General features: G+C 33.7%; 1 protein-coding gene across 1 annotated transcript in view; it reads right to left on the reverse strand.

Moving 5' to 3' along the window:
* LOC142344803 (protocadherin-9-like) overlaps window positions 1–26,846 on the reverse strand; it is an 86,077-nt gene that overhangs the window by 15,495 nt on the left and 43,736 nt on the right. The window contains exons 3-5 of the mRNA XM_075396803.1: window positions 25,008–25,183; window positions 22,436–24,547; window positions 1,969–2,455 (exon numbers count right to left, since the gene is read on the reverse strand). Of these exons, the coding sequence (XP_075252918.1) occupies window positions 1,969–2,455; window positions 22,436–24,547; window positions 25,008–25,183 (2,775 nt within the window). The remainder of the gene's footprint in view (window positions 1–1,968; window positions 2,456–22,435; window positions 24,548–25,007; window positions 25,184–26,846) is intronic.

A 26,846-nucleotide genomic window follows, 5' to 3' on the forward strand; every position in this document is an offset into this window, starting at 1 on the left:
TATTTCAGTAAATGCTTTCAAAAAAATGAAATAATTGATTTTCAGCGATTAGCACAGATAATTAAGGGAAACGAGATATAAACATTTTTATTGAAGTATTTCAACCATTTCCACTAACAATTATTAGGTGTTTACAAAACGTCACCAAATTGTTTTGGTAGAAATTTGACTCTCTAAAAAACACGACTGCTCGTGAGAGGCTAAGCATTCTGAGGAATGATTCAACATGCGTCCCAAGATTGGCAAAAAATCCCCTTGCTTCTTGGTGACAAAAATCCTTTGGATATCAGTTTTGCAAAGTTCAAAGTGAAGAATTTTTCCTGAGCAGCCTTGAGTACAATTTAACTTAGCAGGGAAACTAGAAAAAAACAGATACTTAGTTTTGGTAAATTGTGATTATTGATGTAACTATATGAATTCTCACTTTTTTCAAAAATAAAATAGCTTTTCACAGAAAGTTGTTAATCAAGTCCAAAAAAGACAATTAGTCGCAATGAAATCTCAACAAAAACAATCAAAAACAGTAATTTGCAAACAATTTCTGCGATCGGTAGAATTTGCAAACAACTAGTGACCGGATATGATTAGATAAAGAACTCAAAAAAGAAGGTCAAAAGTTGTCATCACATTTATCAATAAAAACTTTGCGCATCTATTTTTTTTCGCGTAGAGATGCAACACTGATGAAATTTTCATGAGTTTGACTTAAGATCCAGTTGAAAATTTTTCTAAGGAATTTCACTGAATCAAAAAGGGCATCTTCAAAAAACAGTTGAGGATTGTTTGACAATTTCACTCTTTGGCGAGAAGTTTATTTCAAGTTGTTTTTATCTGATTCATTGGGAAAATGTCTTATATTGAGAAAATGTCCTATTTTAGAAAACTTTCACAATTTAAATCCAAGCAAACAGAAAAACTCTTTATTCCTTCTGTTCTGTTTTTACTTGAGAAGGCAATTAAAAATTATGAAGTTAAAATTTCTTGGCTGGTTTGTCTCAAATACTGTCGTTTTCGTTTATCATATAAATCAAACAAAAGCACTCTGCAACTTGATGATTCAATAAAATTCAGTTCAATTATTTGACAAAGTCAACAGGCAACAGTTGAGAAAACGGAGCTTTGTTCAAGAAAATATAAAAGATGAAAAAGATTTTAAATAGGATCAATGAGGTTGAATTTAGTTTAAAAAAACCCTCAATTAAGTTGACGACATGGCTTTGGCTAGTATTTTTCAGTATTCTGCATTGAATCAAAAAGTACATAACATGGAAGCTCTTACGGGCACAGGGGATAGACCACAAAAACCAGCAAAAAGATGCGGGAAAGATTTGAGTTTTTTGTGTTCTGTCTTTGTTTTCAAAATTTTTTAAAAATATTTTCTTTGCATTTCAGGTTTATAGCGGTTATTCGTTTGGATACGGTTTCAGGCAGCTAATTTGAGAAAAAAATAACTACATTGGACTGAATAATTTTACATATGTCCTGTCTACTATCATTTTATACATAATTCAATGTAATTCAATTCAAAAATTCTTTGCATCCGTTCAAGTTTTTTCTATTCCTATGTTTTTTTAAAAAAAAATTGTGTTTTGGTCATGTCGTAGACCTATTGAACTCTAAGAAAAATCAAATCAAGTATTAAAATGAAGAGAAAAATAGATTTCTTCTCAGATTTCGTCCTCTGAAAAGTCTTTTTTTAAATTAAAATTATGAAATTTTAAATTAGTTTTGTTTTTAAGCAAAATTGTATAATCCAATATAAATTTTATTAATAACTAAATAAAAATAATTAATAAAAAATGTAATGTTTTTGATACTTTAATACCCTTTTCAGCCATCAACCCGCAATACTTTCCGTTTCTTCCTTTACATGTATTCTTTTCAATGTTTTGAACATCTCCCTTTTTCAACCTATCATTTTTTATACTCATTAATCAGAGAACGCGCTCTTTGGCCATGAGTGCGAACTAATATTTGAAAATGAAAATATAAAAATGAAAAATAATCCCAACACAATGTTTAATAGGCATGTTTTCAGTAGCATAATTTCCAAAAGGGTTTTTCCAAAGTGCGCATCTTGTTTTTTGCATAATATAAGTAAACTTACTATAAGGAAGGGAAGTATTGAGTGCATGATGAGCATCTGCCGACATGCCAGGGTGTTCCACTGTCATCTGACCATCCAGCTTCAACTTCGGCAGTGGAGATGGCAGCTGGCCGAAAGACACCGTGGGTCCACTTCTGCCACTCGAGGTGGATGTTTGGGGTGGGGCGTGGTTGAGGACGGGGGCGGTGGAGTGGGGATGGTAGGTCGATGTGGAGTTAATCGAGGTGGAAGGAGGATTCGATGGCGTGGTGTCAAAGGATGATTGGGAGCTGTTGAGACCTCCGATTCCGGAGGAGGGGGAGGAGGCAACCACTGCCAGTGGGTTCTCGTGGATGTTGGTGATCGAATCTGTAGAAATAAAAAATACTGATTTATTATCGCTTCGACTTTTTAAAAATATCTGATTAGGTTATTAAAGGTCAAATTCAATCTGTTACATAACAGAAAAAATATAGATTTGTCTTCTCAAAGTATAAGACAAGAGGCAACATTAAAAAAATGGAATAGTGTAACTTTAAATCTTTTATAATGAAAAAATGATGGAGTTGTGGAAAAATAGTGAAAAACGTTATTAGCATAACTGTTTAGTAGTATTTTAGTAATTGTATGAATAAAGATACTGCTGGATATCGCTGGATTCAAAATTGTGTGAGCACTTTTGAAATCTGAAAACATGCCTTGCTTCCAATAATTAGCTCACACTAAGGAACAACATAAAAATGTCCCGTTGAAAGCAGATGAGACAGAATAGAAAAATTCCCAATTTCTGTGACAGAATCAAAGCAATCTTTTATTCAATACTTTTATGCTCATAGTTAAAATTAATTGGCATCGCCTCAGGAAAACCATTTTTCCTTTGATCAAGTTTGACGAAAGAGAAAGAAGGAAAGTCACATTTTCTATTTCCTAAATTACTTCAATTTTCATGAAATCACACAGCACAAACATTCCTTCCTTGCCAAACGAGAGTAAATCAATAATCTTGTTTGAAATCAATGGCTTGAGACTAAACAGGTTTACTTTTCCACTAGTTAAGATAACTCGATTTAATTCCATAAATTAGGAAGTGGCGGAAGATTGTTAGTCTAGGTTAAATACCGTGGAATTAGGCGGGCGCCCCAAATTGCTTTCTTTTAACTTATTCTTGTCCTATTTAGGCTGATTGGTAAATAAATAGGAACTGAATAATTTTCTCTACGGGAGTTTATTTGATAAAATTCCACTCATGTATTTAGATGGCATAAAGGGATTTGCACTTCTTGGGTGTTGAAGAAATAAAAATAAAAATAGTTAAATTATTAACCACAACAAAGATTTACTTGATAAATTCAATCGTTAGATGTTATCGCATTTGGCGTACAAACCAATATGGAAGCTGTCTGAAACCCCTCCACCCCTCACTATACCCCCCCCCCATTTTATTTGCATCTTCCTTTTTAGTAATTACTCCCGTGCAGTTAGCTCTCTTATTTTGAGGAAAATATCGGATCAAATTTTTTCCAAAAAATGAATATTGTTACTTTTTGTTGTTTTTACAATCTATGATCCCACGTTTTCCTTTGTTTAGTCAATAAAAGTATCAGAAATTACAAAAGCAGCAATGATTAAAACCAACGCCTCATCATATTTGCTTTCTTTTGATATATGTTAACAACAAAATTTTCACTATAAAGATATTCCGTCTCTTATTTTGTTCTTTGTTTCAAGGCTTTGAATGACGTGAACAATTAAAATGGAAGCACACCTATATGACGCAAAGAATCCTATCACTTTCCAGGACAAGTAGCGATAGAGTGGTCTTTCTGTGGTTATTATGACACAGGCATGATTGCTAATGTTTCAGGTAGTAGGGGGTGATTGTTAGCATGGTACGTGGTGGGCGACTTGCTCTAAATCGATTTGAACAGAAAGTGCTTCCTGGAATAAATGTTGGCCCACTCTTCTAATTGCCTGTCACTGACTGATTACTAACTGTCACCCCTTTTGCAACATACACCCACCTAACAACTGAAAAGAAGTTATTCCCACCAAATTTGTAACAGGCAACATTTCAACCCCCTCTCCTAACAATGCTAGGGAACACTAACTACACACTCGGCTCGCTACAGACAGGAGGATAGTTACAAGGGTGGGTGGGTTCTACACTGTCTGATACACTAGGGGTATATTTTGAGATCAAATCGATCCTGACTGAAAATAGGTCAAACTCAATTATAGGTTCTTGATTTTGAAACTTCTGGTTATGAGCCAACTGGTTATTATAAGTTATAATGAAACTACACACAAGTTTTGCTTTGCTCTTATTTTAGCTACTAATTTTTGAAGGCTAGAAAAGGGATAGAAAACATACCCTCCCCCAATTCAGTTATACTACAATGAGGGGGACTATAATAGGACTTTAATAACTCTTTTGCACTACATACAAATTGATGTCTCAGATAAACTAGTTTTGAAACAAAAACAATAAAATGAGAAAAAGTGAGCACGTCCAAAAGACGCCTCTTTAAACAACATCTAATGTCAAATAAAGACTTCAAAATTGAAACATGTGTTAAACAGTCAGTTTTAATTGTTTATCAGGAACCGGCTGCAGTTCACATCAAAATGCATTCACATGTAAGTCTTGAGAACATCTGGAGTTTCTTTTCTACAAAACGACTGCATGTGATCACACTTTTCATCAAATTTCAGGTTTGCTCATGTAATTGTTAATTTGAGAAAGTAAAAAATATAGTCAAAAAGGACCGTTGAAAGGTGATTCGTATTTTTTTTTCAAGAACAAACACTCGCTGTTAAAATTTGGATCTGTTACATTACCCCTCCCCCGCTGTTCTGTCCCTACATTCGTAAATTATGTCATTACATAGCAAATCATTAAGCGTTTAAAATACCGCGCTGCTGCTGTTTGCAGTTATTATGCACCCACTAAGCTCGAAGGTGCAAGGAGGGAAGGGGGCATCATGGGAAAACATCCGGTAATGTAAGTTTGAAAGTTGACCATTGATTAGTGATAGTATATTTATGAGCATGTTTAAGTGTTTAAGCTGAGCAATTCTAAATAATTTAGCGTGATCGTTTATTTTAAAAAAAATTCCCAAATAATGCAAGGAGTTATAGATTTTTTTTGTCTTCATTATGCTGTATGCCAGATTTCAAATCTTTTCAATTTCAGTTTTAACTCAAAGAAGAAATGAAGCGAGAAAAAGTTACTGAGCATCACTTATTTTCAGTTTTATGCAACAATCTACGCATGTGATTGAAGGTAACAGTCAAAGTGGGGAAGTGTTAATTGGATTAGTAGGTCCAAAGGATGAGTTCAAAAGGGGAGACTAAGAAGCTGCTTCAAAATGCAAATGACAAATTTAATTGAGTTATCCGGTTCCACTTTGATAGGTGAATTTTGATCAAAGAGGAGCAGTAGGAGTGTACGTGCAGCAGTAGCAGCAGTAGTACCACTAGTTACTCAAGAGAAAGTTAAATTGCTGCATAATTGGCAAGTTACCTTGATCAAATCTGAAATCTAAAAGTAAAGCACAACATTACAATATGTCAAAAGTAGATAGTAACAGCACCCCAGAAGTTAACCGGGGTGATTGTATTTAGACTTTTTTGTGAGAGAAACCACACAGGCATTGAACAATGATTTTTTATGTATGATCCCTGAAAATCCAGTGAAAACAAATATGAATTAATAATGCAAGATCTTGAATAAAAGAAGATTCAAGACATGTAGCAACTTGAAATATCACCCTTTTTTAAGAAACCAGGTCTCTTGACATTATCCGATTGACATTTGTAATGAAAATGGTCAGTAAGGACCCTGGTAAGCATCTACAGTTTATCAAGAAAATCAAGATCTTGCATGTCTTAGTATCAACTAGTATCAAATTTTTGTTTCACCGAGAGCTCGAATTGATTGAACTGAGAAAGGTTTAGTAAAACATAGAACTGGAATATAAGTTACAAATTCGGTAACAGCTTTTTGACATGAGATCCGACAAAACCAGCCCATTAATAGTCTGCTTTCAGCATTATACTGATTTGTATTCTTAGGCAAAATGAGATTGCAGGAATATTAGTACCAACTCGTAAGTTGTATAGTTGAGGCAAGTTAGTTATTTCGACCAAATGACTATCTCATGAAATCTTCCTGCCTTGAATTTCTCAAACCTTCTGTTCCTGCCTTATCTGTTCTTATGCCAAAAATTGCAATAGGATTTAAATTCGACAAGGAGGCTCGGTAATGTGCGTTCGCACCTAAAATTCCCACCCCTCTCATCCACATGAGAACAGATAGAAACCAACAAAAATTCAAGTATTTTTCAAAAAAGTTGTGTATGAACAAAAATAATGCCTCCAACGCAAATAATTCAGAGGAGTTAATAATGCTGCATTGGATTGATGAGATCTACCATTACTAAGGAAGCGAGGCAAGACGAACAACAAAATCAAACAACAACGACAAACATTAATTACATCCGAAACTTTATGTCCATTTTTAAGAAAACTTAATAACAAAAAAGAGATAGCGTCAGATACAGCTGAAACTGACCAAAATTATTTATAATTTACAAGAAAAAAAATGAGACCAGTCCATAATAACACTCGGCTACAATTGGACAAAAAAAAAGAAAAAAAGCAAAATTAAAAAATTCGCTAATATTTTTAAAACCATTTAAATTCAGAGAAAAGAAAACCATTAGATTCGACTGAAATTATCTAAAAGATTTATTATCACTAATTCCTAATTAGGAGGGTATTAGGGTCTGTCGTTATTCAATTTTTATTGCTATTACAAAAATAACAACAAAACGACACAAATCACAAAACTTCAAATGAAACTGGTGAGAAAACGTGACGAAGCCGTAAAGCTATTTTCTGTCACTCAAAATATTCTTGGTAGCACTTTCACCAAATGCCAAAAAGGTGGTGTGTGACCTCTCATTAACAAGACCACGTAAATAATGCAAAAATAGCAAAAAAGAGGTAAAATTTAAAACTTTTCTGGTTTTCGAAAAAAAAATTATTTTCAAAGTCATTGAAGCCCTTAGCTACAAAATGAAATAATTAAATAGGTTCGTTTATTAGTTCAAAGGAAGCCGTTGAGATCCATAATCATTCAGAATATGTCTTACGTTTACCAAAACAACATCAAATATAGACAAAAATCAAGAACTAGTTTTACTTTTTTTTGCGAAAAACCCGTGTACTGTCATAACAAAATCTTTCATGCTAACATTAGTTTTTGTACTCTTGCGCCTTCTCTCAACTAGGTAACAAAAACAAACAAAAAAAAGAACAAAAAAAGCTATGTTAGAAAATGTTCTTTTTAAACAAAAGTTTTCAAAATCATGAAAACCGTCAGTCATTAACTCAATTTAGAATATAGGCTCTTTTAATCCTCCATTAAATCCCATTGAAACCTGTCATTCTCCAGGAGTTTTAATACGAATAAAAGACAAAGTAAAAACGACAGTTAAAGACAAAAATTAAAAAAAACTTAAATTTCTCGAGAAAGCGGTGTCGAAGCCGTTAATACCATAATCTGTACCATGAAAGATTTTGATTTGTTCAATTGTGCCTTATTTTGAACACCAGTAGTGTGTAATGAAAACTTTCAAAAATATCACTACGCCAATAAAAGAGAAAATGGCGTGAAAACTGGGCAAATGCCTAAAATGCAAAAAAAATTTGTGAAATCTGGTAGTATCAAGGTCAGAAAAACATAGCTTAACGCGTATAACGGCAACAAAGAACAAATTTTAATTCAGTAGAAAGACAAAGCAATCGTTGCTGACACTATGCTACAGGTCGACCAAACTAAGAGAAAAGCAGAGGTAAATTTCGAAAAGCCGTCTTTTATTTAAAAAACATTTATTTTTAAAAGTCAAAATGACCACAACCTTTTGAGTGAAAAAACTAGATACATCGATTTCGAAATGCTTAGGAAGCCAATTGAACCTATCATCAGTGAGTTTTGATTTGAACGGTTCTTTTTTTTTCACTAACACAAAAATGATCGATTTTTTAAAAAAAAACCTGCTGATTACAATCTGAATTATTTTTATTTTTTTTTGGATTGTATCATTCCAAGGTTGAACCAAAACTGGCCCTGATTTTGCTTTTCGTCCACAAAAAACTTTAAATTGTTTCGAATGTTATAGGTATAGTAAATTTGTTTTTAAATAAATAAAAAAAATGCTGCGTTTTTGATAATCATCGAGATAAATTAGCAAAAAACGGCTAAACGTTAATTCCAGTAGACTCTCATCAGAAGGGAAACTAAAATCTCCGTGGAGTTTATAAAGATTGTGTAAGCATTTTGTGTGCTTATTTTCGGGAAAGTTAATCAAAGCGGACCAAAAAAGCATATTTCAAGCAATTTTTGAAATATTTACCCAAAGTTTTAGCCAAAACAACAAATCAAAATAGTCAACAATGCTTTGAAAATTGAATCAACAACACTATTGCCATTAATTTTAACATATTTTAAAATTGACTAAATTTTCGATAAAACTTCCAAAAATATGAAAAATATAACGCAAATCAATCTCAATATTCCCAAAAATTTAAACCTCGATAAATCGCTCTAGAAAATGAAATTCAAAAAATCGTTTTAATTCCATATTCTACGCTGGATGTGCTTTTGAATAATACCACTCAGAACTCTCTACGATGAATATATCGATCCGCCAAAATTGTCTGAACGATAAAAAAAACCCAGAGGAGTATATAGTTCCTCCCCCCTCAAAGGAGTCGTAACAAATAGTTTTCAAGTGACTTTAATGCAACATCAGTAGCCAGATAGAAGATTGTAATGAACAATTCCGAAATTAAAAATTCCTAACGAACATCATAAAATGCCATATCTTTTTTCAGTAAATAATACGATATTCCTTTTATTGCTATCACGTGGTACATCTAACATAAAAGGCTCAATAACTATTAGTAGGCTCAACACAATTTAAATTCTTGATTTTAAATGTTGAGAAATGACTTTCAAGAAATGCGATAACTTGCACATTAATGTAATTTGCTGCTTAAGTATCATACTGTTTAGGAGAAGAAAATATGCGCTATTTTTTAGTACCTTCTGTGGAGTCTTTAGTACCTCAAAAGATATATGTCAAATTTACACTTAATTAATTTAGTCAGGGGAAATTATCACAAACTGTTTTAACTTATTTAACTCAGAGGCAAAAACAAGCTGATCATTCAATTTAGAGTAGCGAGTTTTCTCATTTTTTGTTTTTAGTATTTATAGTACTGACAATTGGCGAATTTACAGTTGTCTGGTATCAAATTCATGGTCAAAATGTACAACCATATGAGTATTTAGTATTAACTAACAACTGTTCTCTCGTGATAACGCTAATTGAACTTAGAATTCATCATAACTGACAATGAACACAAACAAGGAAGATGGGTAGTTTGCGTTTGCACATAATGTTCCCACTCTGATTATCCGCAATCTTGACTTAATTGTCTACCAAATGAAGAACAGACAGGAAACTTTCTAAAATTCACATACAAAATTAATTGTTGCTCGAGTTAAAAAAACCGATGAAAATCGAAAATAATAGATGAGTTTAAAAATACTTTGCCACATTAGACGGCCGTAGAGGCGTACAATTAACAAGACTACGAAACAAGCCAAAAAAGGAAACAAAAAACAAAACTCAATTTTTTTAATATTCACTCATAGTCAAAAATGTCATCAGATAAAATCTAGGCACTTGAAAGCAGATGAGTTTATCATACTGGGACTGGGTAGACGTCGGCAAAAAGTAGAAAAAGGGGCTTAAGAAACAATTCAAACATCATTCGACAAAATTTCAAAAAACAAATAATTTCAAAAAGTCATGAAAACAATAAACTGTATAAAAAAAGACTCATAGAGTCAAATAAACCATTTAAGAAGCCACGTAAACCTTTCAAATTGGAGATTAAGAAATCAGACTGAACAAAAAAAGATGAACAAACGCAAGAAAATTAAAACATTTACGAAAACAGGAAAAATTGAAACCATTAAAATTATTAGCTATCAACTGAACATTACGTGAATTTCAATAGGACGTGAAATTAGAGTTAATATGTTTAAAAGAATTTCAAAAAAAAATCACAAATTTTGGTCAGTTTTGAAATTTCGTATTGTTCAGTATTAAAACAACAGTCATATGAAAAAATGTGTCCAAGTCAGAAAACATCAATTAACAAAAAAAAATATTAAAAAAGTTTAAATTTTTCATTAGAAAGCGCCTGGAACCCCCGATGATACAAATTACCGACAAAGTAATCAAAATAATTCATTAAAATAGCAATGACAAATACAAAAAAATAAATACATGCAAAAATTTTTTTAAAAGCAAATAAGTTTAAGGAAAAAATTTTAATCCTGTAAAAACATGTTTGCACAAAACAACATAGCAAATATCTGTGCCTCATGTCCCAGCCAAAGTGACCTGTCATTAGTTTGACAAAAATTCAAACATGCATTAATCACAAATATTTCTGACAACAATTTAGCGTCAGAATAATTAAAGCTACAAACAGTCAACTAAAAGTCTTGAATACGTTCATTCGAAACACAAGAAAAAAAGGATATATTTCGTTAATCAGAACAAGTCTCAGGACGGCAAGAAGAGAAACAAATACAAACAAAACTTTGAATACAGACGTGCGAGAAAAAATTTGTCGACACTTTTAAAGTATACCGAAATAACTCAGAAATTGAGTTATTTCGGTATACTTTTTTCCAATAGACTTTTTCAAACGCCAAATGAAATTGTGTTGTGATGGAGTTATAAAACTTCAGGAAAGATCCACCAACAGAATAACTTTTAGTTCAACAAGAGCCATTAAGTATCAGTCAAAACATTAGGTACGTTCAGTTAATCATTTTTAGGAAGCAAATGGGCTTTTATTTCAATTATACTAAATCATAAGGAAAAATAATGCGCAAAAAGCTCAAGCAAAACTCAAAAGTTCACTTAAAATGCATCAAAAAACAGATCCTCATTATTGAAAAGCATGAGCGGTTCTCTGAAAACACAATAGATGTTTATTGGAACTCATTTAATCCTAAATTGAATTCGCTATAAAAAACATTGAGACAAAAAAAGTCTGTTTTTGACATGGAAACAAAATAAAACTAGAGAATTTTTTAAAGAAATTGTGGACCCAAAAAAACTCCAAAACTTTTGAACTTTAAAATTTACGATTAACGCATTTCTATTAAAAATAAGTATTTGGTCTAAGTATCACGTCAATGTTCCATCAATGTTCCCAAAAAATGCTAATGTCACAAACTTCTCGAAAAAAAAATAAATTGAAAAAAATCCATTTCAATTTAAAATTTACGCTTTTGTGCACGTAGACCCCAACTATTATGTTTCACTAAGCAACGGTTGCTAACAATAAGGCCAAAACTGCTAATTGCTCTTTATTGTTGAATTTTAGATTTCAACTTAGATGGTTTGGGGGCCTTAGCCTCTAAATTACAACAAAATTTCAAACATAATTCCCTTTTTTTGTCCACCTATGGGTTAGCTCTCTAGGCGACTTGAACTGTTTTAAAGTCTTTCTGCCGTATCTCACTTATTAAGAAAAACGGGCAAAATCTTATAATAAGCAAAAATTAGTTTACACCACTCAATTTCTAGTACATATGGCTCCTAAGATATGTTTTAGTCGGATGTTCCAGAGTATCTTTGTTGTTTTCTGAACTAATGCCAATTTCTCTGTCTGAGAAAACAGACTTACAGATAAAGGATCAAGAAGTTACTGCAGACCCTATATAACCTATATAAAACAGGGCAAGAATCAGTCAAAATGAATTCTCGCAGAAGTCTGTTTGTTTTTTTTCCAGCTTAATATTCACTCTCTGAGTCTACACCAACCCTATCAGATAACTGTAAGAACTAAAAATAATCAAAATCAAGGAAAGACTGTTAACACTGAAAAACGGAGACTATATATATTTAGAGTCTGGAGTTTATAGTTGAACTTTAACCTTTCATTCTAACAAAAATATTAAGTTTGAAAACTCCTACGGTCTTTGTTGACATCAACAGTAAAATTAAACCGCTAAATTAATTTTTTCATTCACTCAATTGACACTAAGAACACCATTTTTGGTAAACAGTTAGCAACAATTCCCGAACGCTATATGATAAGTTGCGCAACAAAATTACCAAAGGCACCATAGAAAGAACAGCAATCAGTTAATGAAGAACTGGATTTACAGACTAAGAGAAAACATTCACAACAAAAGCGATCAGAGCAAGCGATGCCTTTTGGATAACCGTGCTCGGATATCTATCGTCTTTTGGGGCGGATAACCTATCATGTCAATCGAGGATGGATTTAAACAAGGAATCTAGGCTCTTTCTATGATGAAACAATCTAATATCGTTTTATAAATAGAGAATTTATAAAAAACTAACAAGCTACTGGTTGAAAAAATCTAGGAACTCAAAAAATGACAAAGAAAGAACAGTCAAAATAGCTTTGACGCCTCTCAAATTGTAAACAAAATTATGCCATTTTTGTTATCGAACGATACTAATTTACAAAATTCTGAATCTTTCGAAATTTTTCTCCAATCAATCACATCTTTCAAAATCTCCAATCCCTCCGTGGTTCCCAATGTAGATTTTAGTTTTCAACTAAGGCGGTTCGGGGCCCTTAGCCTATAAATTCCAACAACTTTGAAATATAATTTCTAAGTAGTTTTTCCCTGAGCTAGCCCTCTAGGCGAATTTAACTCTTTAACGACCTTTAGCCCTAACTAACTTATAAAGAAAAATGGTCACGACCCTATACTTAGCAAAAATTAAGTTAAAGCAGAACTTTTAGTCTATCGTCTTTTAGTAATTTTTATTCATTTGAACAGTATTCAATACGTTTAGATTGCACTTCGTTTTGGAATCTTCTTCATGATTTTCTACTTGAGCTCATTTAGTCTGATGCAAAGTTTTGTAGTACAAACGTTGTTATAATAACAAAATGATTTGAGAGTTTGACAAGTTATAAAATGATTTAATTGAGTCCTCGTGATATCTTAATATTTTTTGCTGAAAACAGTTTTTAGCGTTATTACAGTTAATTATTTGAAAACAAACCGCGTCTCGGCTGGTTTCATTTAACAAGCATCACTGAAATTGAAGCAAGTTTTAGAGACCATTTGTTCTGCAAAAATATCGAGCCTGAAATATCAACTCATAACTCTAAAAACTTCAAAAGAGAGAAAAACTTGCGTTTACTTAAACACGTGATCTTGGCTAGAATGGAAAGTCAGCAAACAGTCTCATTTTTGTTTGCGATAGTTTAGTGTGTTGTTGTTTTCCCACTGAATTATTCATTCATCCTTTTATGCAGCCGTGCTATTCTTCAGTGGCCATATGGCAAGAGTCAGCGGTCTAGTCTTTTATGGCGCCCTTGAATCCAACCAGCACTCTTATCATATTTATAACTCATTCTCTCTTTCTCTCTCTCTCTCCAACCACAACTCTCTCCGTCTTTACTTCACTACTCCTGTTGCAATAACCGCTGGAACACATCATCTCTTCACATGCACACACACGCTACAAAGTTCCGGCACCAACATTACATAAAACCCGCCCCTAACCCCCATTCCAACCCTCACCTCTTTTAAACACACAAACACCTACTAGCTGAATTTCCACTAAGATCCATTCTGTCGCGATATTTTCCCTTTTTACTGTTCTATGACTTCATGTATTTTTTTTCAACACGCGTTCATCCATTTTCTCATAATAGTCCAAGTGGGCAAAGTTGAAATGCACCTACGGACAAATACTTAAGAGCCCGTTTTTCAACCGGGAAGTTAATGCCTAGTTGTAATTTTACTACATCACTTTAAACTCACAGCGCAATGAGCGTGCTGTTGCTAAATAACAACTGTGTGAGGTTTACAAGTCAGGCAATAAAAAGGACCAGGAAAAAATTAGTGTGCGCTATAAAATTTTTGGCATTTGCATTCAATTTTTCCAGTAAAAAACCACATTAGCATTCAGGCAAGATAGCAACTGTTCTTATGTCAAATGTGGCTCAAATAAGCTACAAAAATTAGTACAAAAACAACAAGTGTGCATTGCTTTATAAAATTGCAATCGGGAGCATAAATTTTTTGTTCCAAACCAGAAAGACAGGGAAAAGGGACATAAGAGGTACAAATCATACTTATGGAAGCGCAGAGATATTCTTTTCACACGCGTCACCGGGCATCGCACAATTACATGGTATCGTATTACATTTGATGGAAGATGAAACAAAATAAAATCCTGCAGGGAATAACAACACAAATATCTGCTATTACACATTTTTGTTATAACCATCTATGGCTACTACTACTATTATTACTACTAGTACTGTGTTACTACCACCATTATTGGCATTACTAGTACCAACATTGTGGATTTGTGAATGCAATAACAATACAATTGTTCGCTATTCTATTTTTGACCAAAATGGTCGTTAACATCCCAACCAAAATATGGATATTTTGTGAATCAAATATTGAGTTAAAAATACCACAGGTATAACAACCATACGCAACCACACACCAATAGAGCAGCTATACAATTATTACGCTCATATTCCTCATAATTCAGATGAACGGACACAAATTGTTTTAAGAATTTCGGTGGCCAAATAAGATCATAATAAAAAATATTGTACACATGGGAGCTCAAAAATGATGGGAATGAAAGTTTGGGCGTGGTCTAAAATTAGGAATCCAATTAGCATCAAACAAAGAAAACCACAGTAGCCAATGGATAAAGGAGGTTTTATGCTTGGGTACACATAATAAAGTACTCTGACTTGAGGATAAAGACTTCATAAAGACAACAATCATCAGTCCATTCATTCGACTATTAAGAGCTGAAGAATTAAGGGGAACAAAAGAGGGTCTTAAAGTGGCCAATAACGTCTTCAGGGAAATGCTAGTTGTTGTTCTTGTCGAGGTCGAAAAACTAATTACGACCGAGCAAAGAGGCAAAAATAATCAGTCGGTGTTACAGGTTACAGGTCAATTAGGGTACTTTAAAAGCTAGGATTATTTAGGCAATAGATTTACAAAAAAAAAACATTAAAACTTATGGTTCATCAGATTGCTTACTTCTACAAAAAAAAACACAAAATGAAAATTCATATAGACATTTTTAATATCCAAATTTGTCAGTCGAGAAATCAACAGACAACTGTTTAATTTTTAATTGACGCTCGCAGTGTCCGTCTGCTTCAGCAAAAAATTCTGTTTTTGCAGTCCTTGATATACTCTATTAAAATTTTAAATATGCAGAACTGGAAAAAATGCTCTGCTGAATTGCTCACAATGACTGACATTGAAGAACAGTAAGTTTGCAGTACTTGAGTTCATTGCTTGAGGTACGATAGACACGTGTCCAAACAAGTCTAATATTAACTCTGTCAACTCGGAAAAAACAAGTTCATAGGGAGCTCTTATCTAATTATGATGATATTTCAGTTTCAAATTAAATTCAAAATTGATGACGCGCTAGCATAAACATGACTACTACGATTTTGAAAAAGTAACACTGAAAAATTAATGAGATGCATTAAAACAAATTTATTTAAACACCAAAATAAACAGCAAAAGATTTTCAAAAATCAAGTAGGGCAAGTAGAGCAACTATCGCAGTATGAAGAATTGCTTTGAAAAATCAAATAATTTCAAGAAAAGAAAAGGCTATAAAAACAGAGAAGTATTAACAGGCAAAAAAAACTAGGCCAAAATTTTCAAAATGGTTCTTAAATAGAAAAAATTACAGAATTTTCCAATTTACGTCTCAAAACAGTAGGAAATTTTCTCCGTTCTTGGAGACAAATTTGAAAATCTTTTTTGCAAAACTCAAATTAAAGCAATTTTGGATCAAATTTAATTACAGCCTTATTTGACCACTCAATTTTTCGATGCAATTTTAGCAGATTTCAAATGACATGCATTGTCAATTATTTTTCAATGTAAAGAAGCTCCCCGTAAAATTGAATTTAGGCCGGGGCAATCAGTTTTAAAAAATCTATCTTGAACAAACAAAAACAGTTATTTGCCAAAAAATGTGAAGCGATTAGTTAACACTTTCAAAAATTCAAAGATTTGTACTGATTTTTATCTCACTAGAATTCAGCACATTGATAAAATATCTACCAAACAACTGGTCTAATATCCAGGTGACTTTTTTCTTGAAATATGTCACTGAATATCAAACAATCACCAATAATTGAAGCTGTTGATTTAGTCAATTTTTAGTATATCTGTTCAAAACTATTTTCAATTCATTCATCCTATGATTGTACAAGTTCTCATTTTGAACAATTTAAATAAACCTCAGCAGATTTTGCTCCGTTTAATACTTTTGCGACAAATCTAAGGAAGAGTAGGAACCCATAATTTTATTTACACTTTTCGAACAGATTTTTTTTGTACGTACATTACACTTTGCAGGTATATTCTGTATTTTCATGATTTAAAATATTTTGCATCAATTCGGAGAAGTTTATTTTACAGCCAACCAAGCATAATTTGAGTGAATGGTTGCAATGTTGGCAAAGACAACATTATTCTTGAAATTTTTCCCAAAAACCTTTTCTTTTCTGCACTTCTTGTTAGAAGTTCCTCATTATAAGTCTTACGGGACCCTAAAAAACCGGTAATTTTGATTCTTTCCGGTATGCTGCGGCAAATTAGAAAAAATTGTTTCCACCTAAAAACAAAGCTTGATTAATTGAAGTAGAGGCCTGTAGAAATTCTATTCCATCCACCTCTTAAATGAAGTGAAACTATTTGAGCACCACTAACAACAGAATGAGATTAGGTCTGAAATAATGGGTTTATTTACGGAAAAAACGTTTTGATATTTCCTCAAGTGGTTTCATCTCCTTTTTCTTTTTTTACTGAAATGGGTATTAAGGCGGAAACCACCTGATTGCTCAAATATTTAAGACGCCTGAAACGTACCGATCAATCAACGGATTGTGGAATAGAAGAAAGCAAATTTTACTTCTTTCTTACACCATTGTTTTTTCTGTTGTTCTCTTCCCAAATGCCATACTTGGTCAATTCTGTGACATTTCAATAAACTCATTTTTCAAATAAATTATGAGTGAAGTGTTTGAGGTCAAAAAAAATTATTAAAAAGGTGAATTACATTAAACAAAAACAAATTTCCGTCTTTCCTTCTAACTACAAAAGTAATGATAATTTTACCATATGTTTGAGCAAAAAATATGTTCGATAGAATGGTTGAATATCCCTTCCAATAAAAAAACGGTTGAAAAAAACAGTTTCTGATATAGGCACTCCAATTTTATCATAAATTAATTTGTCCGAGAGGCCGAAGAAACCAACAATTATCTAAACAAATTTTTTAGCAAAAACGTTTTCTGTAATTTTCATGTATATAAGGATTATCACGGTCATTTCTTCAGTACGAATGCTAGCAGATGAAACCGGAGAAACAAATAATAGGGCAATAAATCTCTAAAAATTCACTTTTGGTTGAAAACAAAAACGAAAATTAACGGTTGCTTCATTTGCTTTTTAAAAAAATTACCGAGTGTTTAGTTTTTCGATTCCCATGTGCCCAAAGGTTTTTCTGTCTTGCTTAATCTATGGAGATATCAAACCATAAAAGTTAAAATGGGTACTGGAAAAAAGAGAAACAACTCACAAAAACTTAAGAGAAATGTTAGTTTTCCCAGTTTTTCGTCTTTTGAAAATTTAGTTTTTTTTTAAGAAAATTGTTTTTCGTTTTGTGTTTAAACAAATTTTTAAAATGGAAAGCAATTATATAATGAAATGTAGTTTCATGTCAAGTTTTCCAGAAATCATTTTAATATATCCAAACCATAAAAGTTTTTCTTTTCTTGCTTCCCTTCAATTTTGTAAACAGTTCTCCTTTTCCGTACTGTAATAATTTTAATACTTTTAAAACAAAAATTAAAACTAGAGCTACAAAATGACGCTCCTTTTTCTTCACGATGCGTAAAAAGTGAAAATCTGACTGAAGTAAAAGGAAAAAGTCGGCCTTTCATATATTCCCCCATTCTGAAAAAAATGTTGGAACAATAAAAAATTTTTAAAACAATATTTTGTTGAGTCGAACAGACTATTCCTAATATATCGTGCTCAAATTATTATAGAAAATTATCAATTTATTGCAGATATCAATTTATTAAAGATAGCATCTCATCTGCATCCAAGGACGGAAGATATGCAATGAATACAAAGATAACTTGAATAAACTTCCAAGGTAATCGTATATTTGTCTAAAATTAAAAGTTAAAATAGCGTTATATGCTTAGAACTGTATATCCAAAAAAAAATAAACCCCAATCAAAAACGCGAAAATTAAAACATGTTTGCAAGTAGTAGTATGTGCGGTTTTGCGTGTTTTGAACGAGAAATAGAAGTGAGCAAAAAAATAATACTTCACAGTTTTCCTTCAGGGATGCAAAATTGCAGATTCAATCTTTTGCAAAAACTATCTTAACATGAGGCCTTTTAATGAATTGAGCTATTACTTTTACAATTATAATACTTATACAAGCAGAGTGATCAACGACACAAAATCTAGAAAAATGTCACAGAAAAACTTCTGCTTCTTCTATTGATTGTTTACTTTTTTACAAAATTGAGCTCTCGCGAAGCTCAATTTTTCGTTCATTTGTTTATATTTTTGCAAGATTGGCTTCCCGACGATTTGAGGAAAATTAGCTATTTTTTGCTTGCTGAAATGCAATTTTAAACCATGATTCTCGAAACTTTTGTAAGCAGACTTTATCCGAACAATTTCTATTCAAACTACTTTATTGTGCTTTATATAAAATGTCTTTCGTATTACACTGGCTTTCTTTTAAATAATGTGGGTACGTTACTTCCGAAGCAAGTGACCAACTTTTGCAAAAATATGATAATTTTTGTTGAATCTATTATCAAAAAGAAAAGATCTAAGCCAGGACCATAAACTGTTTTGAAGTTGCACTGCTCAAGTTTCAGATTGTATTAACATTCAAGTCGTTCGAGCGCGTTTTAGGTTTCAACAGTTTATTGTGAAAATACTAGTTTGAACAGAAGTAATATCTAATCGGAAGTTTCTATCACTGAGAGTTGACGCTTGCAGCTTTCGACTTATAACTGGTCAATAAATTCTAACAGGGCTGAGGCTTTAATGCGATTTATCGCCTACCGACCACGATCCTACCCCCTTGAGTCAAAATTGTCGCTTCTAGAACTTTCAATACGCAGCAACTCCTCGTCAGTTTAGATCACGTACCGGTTCTTAGTGACTTCAATGTCTGGGTTGACTAATCATCCGGATATAAACAAACCGGGCTATCATGCCAAGCGGTTAATCAACTCCGAGTGCTAACATGCCCCTTAACTAGTTAACCATTCATGATAGTTGAAATATTCATTATAAACGCTTACAGTTATTACTGGAAAAGCTGCGCGAACGCGTGTATGCAAGTTAGTCCAGAAACCCAAATAAATAACAGAACTTACACATTAACACGTGTAATGGGTTTGTGGTACTCTAAACATTAGTGGTAGATTTAAGTCACGTTGGCACAACAAGTTTACAAGTCAAAGTCACTGCTATTACCATTCTGCAGCTGCAGACGTAAACTACAAGCAACCACCCACCCGGTTTCAGGAATGGTATTCTATCAAAATAAATTCTTTCTCAAGTCCTCATAATTTAGCCTTGATTCATTGCCGAGAGAAACTTGTTCCCAATTTCACAAAATTCTAACAGTCAGGGTTTAACTTATTCGTCGAAAAGTTGGGTTTTATTGATAAGCTCTGTTTATGGGGCAATTTCGAAACCCAAAAGATCTGATAGAAGTCTGCTAGTGTGTAATAAAACTTGTCAAAAATAGTGTTTTTATGTTCTCTCGAAACTCAATTAAATAAATGTCTTAAACTTATTTAGTTTGGACAGATTTCAAAATTGGATTATTTGACAACTGAAATAATAAAAATTGAGTACCGACACTTATTTTACGAAACAGACACTAGCTATAATCAGTTGGGTCAAATTATTTGTTTTGAGCAGACGGGCATTAGCAGCTCTCATGCTGAGCGCTAATGTCACAAAAGGAAAAGATCCCTAAATCTATTTTCTCCTAATTGTTTATGATGCAAAGTGCTAAGGCATTCCTTTTTGTAAGTGATTTCTATTTTAAATTTCATGAACAACTGAAATGATTGTAACAGCATAAATGTACAGCTATTGTTAGAATAGGAGTTTGAAAGTATCAAAATATTGACAGACGGGAGTGATTTATAGGGACACAATGTTATGCATTCGAGTGTATCATTTCTCAATCACTTTCAAATCAGTATTTTCAATGAATCCACTCTACTTTAATTTAAGTAAAAGCCTAGCATTGTGAACCACTATAAGAAATCATTCTTCAAAACATTTCTTTTCTCAGAGTCGGTTATGGGGGGGGGGACGAGGGGGGCAATAATGAGGAAGACCCTTGTCCTGTGTCATTAACTTGCAAAAAAAGATTAGACCTACTGAAATGTTATAAATAACGTTCAAGTATAAACGTGATGGATAAACTAAGCAGACAAAGTCAATATTTGCGGAAGGGTATTATCAAAAGGATGGATTGAATTCTGTAATCATAGCATTTTATTAAGCTACCTAAGCGAGCCAATTAGCGCCGAACGTCAAACATTAATATTTTTCTCATTTCCGGCCAAGTTCTTTCATCAGTCGCATTTTACGTCTTTTCTGATTTTTTTTACTTTTAACTTTCTAGCAGCTATTCCTCGGGCATTGAAAGCAACAAAGTTACGTAACCTAAGGCGAAGTGGAAGAATTTACTGGGCAAGAACTGAATTCTGAAAACTGGCAAATTGCTTTTGACTGTTTCATTTTTCAGATTATCACAAATTAACACCTGTTTGCTTTGGAACAACGTTTCCGCACAACCTTTAAGTCAATAATTGTTTTAAAATGCGCAACTTCTTTTACAGTCAAGTTGTTGTGTAAACGGGCACAGAATAGCAGCTGTTTTCGCAGCTCTGTTTATGGAGCTAGTAATGGGACAGGGGTGAATTTGATCACAGCCCATTTAATCACTCAAATTTTCTCAGTCTGTCAAAACTAAGCATAAAATTGTCTGTATGTGACAGCACACACACACACAAGCACACGAGCACTCACACTCACACATATACACATACACACTCACGTACATAGAACACACCAATCTTCATGAGCCAGGGAAGGTTTTCAATGGTTGCTCTTATGAACTAACTGAAGTTCACACGTTACTATATATCAGAATAGACCACAGTTCAATATCTGTACCTGCTATGGTAGTAATAATAGCCTAATGAGCGGTTAGACGAACACAATGATAAGGGTGTTTTAAACATTTGAACAATGGCCGCATCAAAAAGGACTTTTAGTGCTTTTCGAACCCTAGATTTAAATATAACTACATGGTAAGTTCTGTGATAATTTGGTTAATCAGTAGTGATGAAATAAACTAATGGTTGTTCGCATTAATAAGCTTTAGGCTACTGGGTACTTTCAGTTAATTCTGACTGTTGATGGGACAATAATAACAATACTAACCTGGGTTTGAGTACCCGAGTAAAAGTTTAACTGAAAACAGAACGAGAACTTTCCTCAAAATCCGCGGGATAACTTGGGATTGGAGGGGGCTTTCTGTTTTTATTTCATTAACACACCTTGCGTTCATTCACGTGAAATGTACTTTGCTACAGAACTGAATCGTGACCAAGAAGTTTAAGTACCGCAAAGTTTCCAAAATAGCAAATGGTGGGAGGTGATATGAGGCAAAGGGAACCTGTATCCTTGACACAAAATCAAACTCTAGTTAATGACTGCATACAGATCCAATCTCATTAAATTTTATCCTTTTATGAGGCTTTATAATTCAAAACAATATGACAACAGAATAAATTTCGCAGTTCAATTTAAATCAATGTTCGCTAAAGAATTTCGCAATTTAACATAGAAAAAGTAGTTCTTAATAAGTAGTTAATATGATTTAAATATTGACATCAGAAGTCGCTTGATCAAGCAGAAACAGGACATTTTAAACAATCTTCTTCAACATCAAAGATTAGATATCAATTAAAGCCATCATAAAGCGATAAAAACATTTTTTTTTTTCAATTTTCACGAATCCCAGGAAAGGCGAATTTAAAAAAATACAACTATTGCGCCAAATTCTGAGAGGGTCGCAAACCAAAACAGCAAAGTTGGATTAAACAAGCCAAAATTAACTCACTTGAGGTGTTCATCTCATTTGCGAAAATGACAGAATCATCCACGTTGAGAGCGGAATTGGGAGAAATATCTTTGCTGCTTCCTGGCTCATCCGAGTCACCCATGCCACTTCCACCTCTGAGGTACACAGCCACATTCCCGTCTGCTCCTGGAACCCCGTATCCTCCCCCGTTCTGGGGTCGCAAATTGGATCCAAAGTGAGCAGAAGCCCTCTTGCTTGCTGTCCCCGCCTGGTACTGAATATCCTGTTCTGGAATCAAGAATTTGTTATTGGGTCTTCTGGGGTCTTTGTAGGAATTGCGACGACACTTGAACACCAAAGTGACCCAGAGAAGAATTATAAGGATAACTAAAAAGACAGTTCCTAGAGCGATGTATATTATGAATCCTTCTAGGTCCTGCCAGGTCATTGGAAGACTGATTCTGGTGGATTCTGTGTGGTTGTACAATGTGATGTTTCCTGAGAATGTGACAATTATTGAAGCTGATGTTGAGAATGGGTACGGAGAAGCATTGTCTTCAACATCAATTTGGACCTGAAAAGTCGCATCCTTATCTCGATAGATATCCGCTCGCTCTCGAACAAGTAAAACTCCAGTTTTCCTATTTATATCAAATCTGTCTCGTTCGTTGCGCAGCACAAAATTGAGTTTTCCGTTATTTCCTGAATCATCATCATGAGCGAGAATGCGGGTCACTTCAAAGTTGTCGTCAGCATCCCAAGGAATATCAATTACGTCATCAATGAAATCAATGACAGGATAATTGTCGTTTTTGTCAATTATTTCAATCTTAACAGGCAGAATGGTCTTTAGCTTGTCTTCACTATCTTCTTGAGCTACAATCCAAACGTCGAATTCTCTAGTATTGGCGTCCTCGTAATCGAAACTGGTCAAAGCACTTATTTTGCCGGTAAATTTAGACACCCTGAAATGAGTGGAGGAATTGTCGCTCAGAGAGTAGAAAATCTTAGCGTTAGCTTTATCGTCATCCACTGCTTTCACAGTTCCAAATTCTGTTCCTGGTTTTGCGTTTTCAAATAGCTGCAGTGAGCGTGGTGGGTTAATAAACCTGGGTGCGTTGTCATTGATATCGCTCAATGTGATAAACAGTCTGGCAGTGCTGGTCCTGACTGGCTGGCCCTTGTCGCTGGCCGCTATTGGAATTTCAAAGGTTTCCGAGAGCAGCTCTAAGTCCAGTGGTTTAACACTGGACACCTTGCCTGTTTTCTTATCAATAGAAAAGTAGCTGGAAATATCAGTTTCAGGAATAAAGTACTCGATTTCGCCGTTTACTCCGGAATCTTTGTCGTAAGCTTCGAACTGAGCTAAGAACTTGGGAGGTTCTTCCTCGACTAAGTTCAAGCTCACCTCTCGGCTCTCAAAAATGGGATCATTATCGTTCTCGTCACAAACTATGAACTCCATCGGAACCCGAGTTTCAAGTCGATCACACGTTGGGTCTCCACGACAGTCCCAAGCTCTGACCATTATCACATATCTACTCTGCTCTTCACGGTTAAAACTTATCAGAGATTTCAAAAAGTAGAAGCCGTTTTCTTCACTAACATTGAACAAGTTGCTACCGTTTACCATAACAAATTCGGTTAAGCCGAAGACGCCTTCGTCCTTATCTGTTACTTCAAAATATCCAATCACAGAACCAACTTCGTTGTTCTCGGGAATCTGACAATCATCACCGATTCCCAAAGAAGTGAAGGTAATCTGAGGCACGAAATCGTTCTTTTCCAGAATTGAGAACTTCCAAGTCAATTCGTCCTTTAATGGACTGGCAGCTTTGTCTCTGGCGTATATGATAACTTCATGGTCCTTCCCACCTTGATTTTTTAAACTCTGGACCAGAGTAATTTCGCCGGTTGTTGAGTTAATTTGGAAACAGCGCATTGTTTCTGGAAGCGATTCCTGAGCCGAGAAGCCGTACTCGATCTCACCCTTGAGACCCGAGTCCAGATCGTGTGCCTCGACACTGCCAACTATACTTCCGACTGGCTGGTCCTCTGGAATTGTGGTCTTGAGGGTGGTCTGGGAGAAGATAGGGGCATTGTCGTTTATGTCAGACACGTCTATGTATAGAGTATAGCTGTCGAACTGATCTAAAACAGATACAATTATGTACATTAACAAAAACATTCTAGAAACAAAATCCTAGTCAGTTATCAGAGGAATAACTTTAAGCCACCATACCTATGAACTAACTGGACACAATGTTTCACTACATTCGGATCAAACAATAAATGTTAAATAAAATCGATTTTTAAAAATACCAGTTAGTAGCTGAGACTTTTGAAACACGAAAGCCATTAAATAGAGCAGTTGCTTATTCATTTAATACAGGGGAATCATATTTATGCTTTAGGAAATATTGCAAAGGCTCAGAAAAACTGTACAACAGAAACAACAGAGAATAGTTTTCCTTTGGTGCAGCTTTTAAAATCTTCTTTCAAATAGATAAACTTCTTACTGTTGTTTATCAGAACACATGTGTTCATTCTTGGTGAATCAAAAAACACAGTTGAGCAGTTGGATTAATATTGTATCAGTTAATGCACTTACCATCAACATCATAAGCGACTATTTTGAATATGTACACTTGCTTCTCCTCGTGGTCCAGAGGTTCTCTCAGCTGTATTTTGGGCAGAATCGCCCCATCTGTACTCCTCCTCTCATCATCAATAAGCCAAAATGTATTGCGTGAGTCCTCATCACAGTTCTCACATTCTAACGAGTACCTATTAAACATCAAAAAGGTCGAACGTTAAAGAATTTTCTTGTCTAAAAGGTCAAAAAATATAAGTTTTTAGAGAAAAAAATAAATGAAGACCTAGACTTCTGAGCAATTTTTTTAACTCTTCAATACCAAATACAGTTGTAAGCAGTCATTATCAATCGTAAGAAAATGCACATTTTTTTCAGATTTTGCTGAAAATATTCAAGTGCATATTACATAGTCATATGAAACATTACATTCGAATGCAGTCAATATCATTTCCAAAAAATGCCATTTTTTCAGATTTTGCAGAAAATGGTAAAAGTATATTATATAGTAATTGCAAACATTTACACAAGGAAGGGAATCTGATTTTTTTCCAATCAAAAAACTCTGAGGCACATGAGTAGAATCCTTACTCGAATCCTAATGTTTTCATAAATTTTTGCCTCTCACGTTGTGATTTGGCACTCAAACACAGAACTAGCTAACTGTAAATAACTTGGTACGTACTTCCAAATTAAAGCTCAAAAAAGTTTAAAAACGCCTTTCCAGACTCAAAAATTAAAGAGAGAACGACTTTTTCAATAGCCGAGAGAAAAAAATAAAAACTTTAGTTTATTGATTATTGCAGCTTTTTTTTTTAGATCCGCAAAATTAAAGGTTTATATAGGAAGTTAGAGGATTGATAAACTATCTTTGACAACAATAGAGCTTAACCATGTGTTTTTGAATTTTCAGGTTGAACGATCTTGACAATATCCTACGCTCACATGGTGAAACAGGGCAAGCGCTAAATTGGATAGTTCAATAAGCATTAAACTTGACTGCATTTTTTAAAACTTATATATATATATATATATATATATATATATATAACACCCGAACGCTTTCTTGCTGATAGGGCTTACATTTTGTCACGGGTATTCACGGATAATTATCCAACATTTGAGCAGGTAGTTAGTCTAAAATTTTATTGCAGAACTTTATTAATAATTATTTGAGACAAAAATTAAAGACTCAATTGCGCTTGTGACCAGAACTATAGGTTTAATTGACACAGAGCGAATTGTCTTCTTAATCCACCAATAGTACCAAAAAGGAAATTTTTTAGATTAATCACCAATTAGGCTTTATTTCATTTCGGTAATTAGATACAGTAGCCATGTGAACGGGCGACGTGAGTTACTTATAGTGTGGATACTACTGACGTATGGCTTGAAACGAGTCACGAAAGATTATCCCAGGTTTTAGCCATAGCGCTTTGTGAAAATGGGGGCGCATCTAACTAATTTTGATGGAAATTTGAACTAAATTAGCCTAATGTCGGTGTTTTTCACACATACGCGCTCAAAACACTAATCGTAAAACATGGGTTGTGGGAAACCCCGGAAAAATTGAGTATTTATACTGAATATCTCTGGCATTAATATCATTGAATCAAAGTTAGAAGGTGCAATCCACAGAACAGAATATTTTAGTATCAAGAATACAAAAAACTAAACATGGTGGTTTAACTGTCAAAGAATTGAAATTGAGATTTTACAAACAGTGCTTTAAGTGAGTCTGGGCCTCGTTGAGTTGAAATTGTCGACCAGCTTCACTTAATTTACTAGAAAGCGCTTTATTATTATGATTATTATTATTAAATTTTTGAAAATCTAATTTCAAAATATATATTTTGA

This window comes from Convolutriloba macropyga, chromosome 1, assembly GCF_964194025.1.
Source record: "Convolutriloba macropyga chromosome 1, txConMacr16.3, whole genome shotgun sequence".
Classification (NCBI taxonomy): Eukaryota; Metazoa; Xenacoelomorpha; order Acoela; family Convolutidae; genus Convolutriloba; species Convolutriloba macropyga.